The sequence below is a fragment of the Caretta caretta genome, chromosome 7, assembly GCF_965140235.1.
Source record: "Caretta caretta isolate rCarCar2 chromosome 7, rCarCar1.hap1, whole genome shotgun sequence".
Classification (NCBI taxonomy): domain Eukaryota; kingdom Metazoa; phylum Chordata; order Testudines; family Cheloniidae; genus Caretta; species Caretta caretta.
The window spans coordinates 111,905,288-111,911,602 of record NC_134212.1 but is presented as its reverse complement, the minus strand read 5'-3'; the positions used below and the strand labels follow the sequence as shown (position 1 = coordinate 111,911,602).

The 6,315-nt window shown below is 38.4% G+C and overlaps 1 protein-coding gene across 1 annotated transcript in view; it reads right to left on the bottom strand.

Annotated features, from left to right (window-relative positions):
- Nucleotides 1–328: 328 nt before the first annotated feature.
- HSPA12A (heat shock protein family A (Hsp70) member 12A) overlaps nt 329–6,315 on the bottom strand; it is an 88,679-nt gene continuing 82,692 nt past the window's right edge. Inside the window, exons 11-12 of the mRNA XM_048857986.2 lie at nt 5,920–6,023; nt 329–4,721 (exon numbers count right to left, since the gene is read on the bottom strand). Coding sequence (XP_048713943.2) covers nt 4,087–4,721; nt 5,920–6,023 — 739 coding nt within the window. The 3' untranslated portion in view covers nt 329–4,086. The remainder of the gene's footprint in view (nt 4,722–5,919; nt 6,024–6,315) is intronic.

Below are 6,315 nucleotides of genomic sequence, written 5' to 3'. Positions count from 1 at the left end.
CTCTCTCTCATTGTTCATAATGTCTTTGCAGTATACAAGAGTGCATAATATGCTTTTTGGCATTACAAAGCCATTTATGCCTTAGCTATATCTAACAATATAGAGAGAGTTGGATCAACCAGCAGGAGTCTCCTAATAATCTACAACATATGTAAACTATGCCATCTTTGCTCTGTTGTGCACATTAAAAAATAAGCAAATGCAGGAGAAGTATATTTAAATCTATGCTAAAACCTGCTACTTTCTAAAAACATTTGCAATACTTTTTATAACAATTTTTCCATTAAAACCAAAGATGAACTGTAATAAAACACTCTATCACACAAAATCCAGAGCTTTATTGTATTTTATTGGACACTTTTGAAGACACAAGAGTACTCAGGTACAATCCTAACAAGTTGTGAACTTCTCCAAAGGTCGGTGAAATTTGAATTTATCTTGCACAGAGAGGTGAACAAGACCACGATGACTGATATTTTATAATATAGTTTAAGAATACTCCAAGCAGGTGAGTACTGTAATGTTATGCCCAACAACTTTTATGCCATTCATCCATTTAAGCCACTTTGTAGTATAAATATGCAGCTTATCTCAGCTATTAAATCTCTGCAATATGTAATTAGGCCTTCTCATAATAACGCATTCAATCTCCTGTATATAAAAATCGGTGTAAGAATACTGATACATGCTGTCTTTACCATCATTGTACATTCATCAGACTCAACCACAGCAAGCTACTAATTTCCAAACTAGAGCTAAGCAACTTTAGGTCAAACTCTCAAGTTGTCACCCAAGAAGAACTTCCATTGAAGTCACTGGGAGTTTTGCTTAAGGACTGGAGGGTTTGTTCGCTTAAAATAGCACAATGTAGTCTGAAATGCCTATTGATAAGTGTTCTGCGGGGAATTTGCTACAGAATACACTTGAATGTCTATTCCATAAACAACTCAATTAGAAACTTTTGTCTTATTGAAGTTCATACCAGTTTTACCAGCCTAACAGATGGTTCAATTTATGTTGTTAAAATGGGCTTCCATATGCCACTTATATTTTGAAGTTGTTTAAAAGGGCTACAAACTACAGTATTAGTTGCAGTGTAAGATTCTAGTTCTAATTCTAAAAGGCTAGACTTTCTATTTTGCGGGGGGGGGTGTTGGGGAGGTCAGGTCAAGGGAATGAATTGGGGACTGAGTGGTCGTTTGCTCAGCAATCCTCAGTTCTGGGAAAATAAGTTTTACAGTGCTCCTATTAGATTGCAGAGGAAGGTGGGGTGCAAACGTGTGGAAACTCTTCTCATTTCACAACAACAAAATCTTTTAAACAACAAAAAGCTTGGATCAAGTTTGAATCTTTTAAAAGGTGAATATAAAATGTGCAGAGAATCACTGTTGTTCAGGAGCTACATTTCTGAGGGGCTGCAGAGCTCCCTTCATTCACTGCTGACATGCTGAAAGCAACACTCACAAATAAAGGGACAAATTAATCCCAGCTGGATCTCCATTCAGTGGATATTGCATCCATGTAACAAGGCATTATTAGCCTTAATTCTGCACTGACTTAAGGCCATGTAAATATTTTAATATCAATGGAGTTCTGCAGGCTACAAGTCTATGCAGAATTGGACCCACATAATTTAACATTGGATGTAAGGATCTTAAACCTGCTTTTCTTTATGCAAGTCATATTTTGGCACTATTAGACAAAGTATTTGGCCAGATCCACAACTCATGCAGGCTGGCATAGCCTGGATCTGTCATGATACATAGCCTTCCCTAGGTAGGTGGGTAAGTACATGTCATATATCTGAAGTCTCAAGGCATAAGTTCTAAATTTTCACATATTTTACAGGAGAAGTCATTCATTATCATGATGCATTCTTGAAAATGAAATGGTGACCATTTGAAACAAGAAACAAAAACCCCAGCAACTGACTAGCATGTCTGTGTAGTATGCTCAACTGGTCTGACTTGCATTGCAGGAAGACGGTTGTGTTCTCTGACACACCAACACTGCTCTCCCATTATTATAAGATCAGCCTTCCACATTCCATATCTTACCATCTTTAAAAGCCTATAATTACAAAAGCTGAGTGAGAATCTGTGTTATTTAAAATTAACAGAGGAATGCAATCAACAGAGGCGAAGAGCATTTTTATACAAGAAAATAGCACTGTAGAAAGAAAGAGTCTGTACAGTATTTAAATATTGTATATACATAAAATTATATTGTTCATAACTCATCTTAAAGGTTCTCTTATTTGTAAACCAGGAAAGGCAACCAAAAGAAATCTTATATTTAACACTTTAAGCAGAGCAAGTAGCAGGAAACAATGCTAGCAAGCAGTTTGTAACTCTATAAGAAATACCTAGCCAGATAATGTTACTAGCATTTTCCAGTCCCTTTTTTATTTAATTCAGTACATTTTTTTCACATTCTACTAGGGAATTCTGCAAGAGAGAGACAAAGAATTCAAGGACAGAATATAAGGGCCCAATCCTGCACTCTTTTCTTAGGCAAAATCCCAATTAAGCAGTATCCTCAAGTAAGAAGTGCAGAATTGGGGCATAAATTACTAAAGTGATTGATAAAGCTTCCTTTTTCAAAAACCGTCAGTAATGGCTTCTATGGTTTTAACCTATGCTTAACTAAAGGAAAAGGGTTCCGGTAAATAATTAACCTTTCAATGTCTTGAAAGTGTAATACATTGCAGCAGGTGAAGGGGCAGCCTTGTTTAAAATAAAAATGATAAAAGTATTAAAAATATCAGTATTTTTCAGCTGATGCTACAGGTTTGTCCAAGCCCTCAAGATTAGATGGGGGTCTGGATTTGAATCTGAGTTTCCCAGTTCATGGGGGATGCAGGGTTCCAGAACTGGCTGGTCCGTAGTTTTTTATAAAATGAAAACTGCCCTATCTGGAGCTGCGGTGCTCCAGTTGTGTGAGTGTTGGAAGACATCTTAGTAAAGTGGTACCATTTGGAAAGCATGGTGACACCACACGCGGTAGTGTATTCTGCCTGCATTACAGACAGACCCCTGAGCATGCGGTGAACTCTGGTGTCTGGCGGGCGCTCATTGATGACCTGGGGCTTTTGTTCTCTGTCTCCTACATTACTTACTGCCTCTGCAGCACACTTCCAAAATACATTTTGTTTAACTAAAATGTTTACTTTAAAATTTATAACATTATTGATCCAGAAAACTTTCCATTTTTCACTTGTATACGCTTCTGGGGAAGTCCTCAACTGAGCACTCTTCCAAAATGATAAACCAGGGGATTAACTTGTCAAAGAATGCAATAATAGATTTCAGATTAATACTGATAAAAAAAACCCTAAAATGGAAAGTTTCTTTGTTATCAGAGAATTTGCAAATCTAAACCAGGGTAACAGCTGTTCAGTTTTATAGAAATAAGAGCTTTAGAAATAAAGGCAGACATTTTCAAACCTCAGTACTTACTGTTAGGCTCCTAAATCCATACACAGGCACCTAACACAGAAGAGTCCTGATTATTTCAAATTGGTGAGTATTGTCCATTCCTAGTGAAGTTAGTGGGAGATGTGGGTGTCAGCATCTTTGAAAATCAGGTCTCTATTCCTTATGTGCCTAAATACAGATTTAGGAGCCCAACTTTAGGCATCCAGATTTGGAAAAATTTGGCCAAAATACCTAAAACAAATGAACACTGCAAAAAGTGATGTGTTCTCATAGTCAGAAGACAGTGCTGATCAAATAACCAATCCCCACAACAATCCTGCAGGTAAATTTTTGCAACCATTTTGGAATCTTCAGCTTAATCTTTAGCACCTGACAAGTTTATACTATTTAATAGAGGTGAGATTTTCAAATGCATCTAAGTGATTTAGGAACATTGACTTTCAATGGGACTTGTGCTCCTAAACCTCTTAGGACTTTTGAAAATCTCACTAGACCATTTAAGAGGCAAATAAACCTTGATATATCTCTACCTATTGGCTGTTCTTATCTAGCCTGCTGAAATTCAAGTGGATTGTGTCATATATGAAAGTCAGAAAATGGAACACTGAAATAATAAGTCTCGCAGATGGACCACGGTAGGAGGGGACTTTTAGTAATTTAAGAAATCAATACCAGCTTTGACACTCTTAGAAGTGGCAACATCAATGGCCATGGCTTTAATCTCAGTGTCCCCAAACTGCATTAGCGTTTTGATCTCCCTTCGAGTTGGCACCAAAGTATCAGTTCCTGTGAGATCCAGACGAAGAGTGCCACACTTTTTCACTCCGGGCTCAGTGATGAAACTGACATTATCTTCCTCTGAGCTGTAGATATTGATCACTATTACTAACTGGGAAGGCTTGGCAGGTGTGTAACTGCGTGACACTGTTTCTCCAAGAGCTACAGATTGGTCGGCTGAGATAAATTTGTCGAAGACGTCAGTGCACCAGCGTGTGCCATCTTTAACCAGCAGCTTCTCCGGCGGGTGCTTTCCTTCCATGAACCGATTCAGGACCCCCACCCCATAGGTCAGAGGGGAACGTCGCACTTTGATGACAGCGGGGTCTAAGCCAAAAAGGACAGCGCCTTTGAGGATAGTGAGGCCCACATCCTGAGGAATGATGATTCGACATTTTGAACCGAAAGCATTCTGGACAGCTTGTTGGAGTAAAGGGGCTTCGGCAAATCCACCCACCAGGAACAGAAACTTGACATTGGTTACTTCTGGCTTTTCAAACAAGTCACCTAAACAGAAAGACAAAGCCTGCTCAGCTAGGAAAACTTCCTAATGGCAAAACCGATTAGACCATGAAATAATCTTGCAAGAGACACGATGGGCGCACCATCACAAATATCCACACATAGGACCAGAAAGAAGGCATGTGTCTGGAATGGCTCCATAAACTCTGTGACACCTCCAAAGTGTCTTTTGTTCTGAAAGATTCTATTGTTTCGGGAGAGAAATGTCCTGTATTTAACATGGAGGATGTGCCTGAGGGGGCCCTCAAAACAGAAGAAAATTTTGAAGTAGTAGAGTCCAGATACACATTTTAAAACTTATTTTTCTCTTAAGCCATATTTTTATTTTTATTTTTTCTGCTAGATGAAAGCGGGCACATTTCTGTGCAAACCAATCCAACAGCCAGTCTGGGGGCAGAGAGGGAAGCCTGCTAGATGAAATATCCCCCATGAGCTCCTGACATCCAAGACAGCAGCCAGGTATTCCCAGGCATATGTTCCCTCTTTACTTAAACCCATGTTCTCTAGTTCTAGTCTATCCAAAAAACTCATATCTATTAAGTTTAATGTTACATTTACCTGTACCTAGTTTAAACGCTTCAATCATACTGTCTCAATTATCTGTCAAAACAAAATAATCCTAGTTCTCTCATTTTCTATTCATATATAAGCTATTTTGCTGCATTTATATTAGTTGCCTTATTATGCCGTGCTCTAATATAATTATGATTTTTTTCATATAGGATGCCCAAAATTGGACACTATATTCCAAATATTCTAATATATAATAGAAAGAAAGAAAGAAAGAAAGAAAGAAAGAAAGAAAGAAAGAAAGAAAGAAAGAAAGAAAGAAAGAAAGAAAGAAAGAAAGGATATTGACTATTAATTAGGTTTCAATCTTCTAATGATTTATATTCCTGAAAGCTCAAGAGGAAATAAAATGTATGCAGCTTTAGTACTGATTGCCTGGTCAACAGCTACAGAATAGCTAGAAATATCTATTAAGATACTAGCTGATTTGGAGCAATCCTGATAGTAATTTTTGGGGTAATTTGGGGGACTTAAATTCCTCACCCCCAATTTGTGGGGTCAAATTACCGCACTGAATGTAATTCCCAGTTTGGGGGCTGTGATAGATGAGTATTTGGATAAATCAAACTTCAATTTACGTCCAGTCACAGACTCATGACACCTTGATACATACTAAGATGTTGAATGATCTGGTCAATTGTAGGTTTGAAAAGGGCATTCATTGCATCTGGACTCATCCTTAGCATTCCTTGGGAGGACCACTTGACAAAATCCACGCTGCAACAAAAGAGCAAAGGAGGCTGTTAAAATGAGTTCTAATGTTAAGAGTAAGACAGTACTTGAGCAGTAGTACATGGCTGACAAGAAATTCACAGATTTACAGCCTCTACATTAAGTACGTCACTTGAGGTACGTCAAATGGCCAGCTATATCCCACAGCTGTGTCCCACTGGCTCCTGCAACCCACTGTATGAAGGGCATGCTGGGCCCAGGGTGTGTAAAGGGTGAAACTCTCTATGGAACTGCTACAGTTGGTGTGGGCTGCTTTAAATTACACCAGATGCTCTTG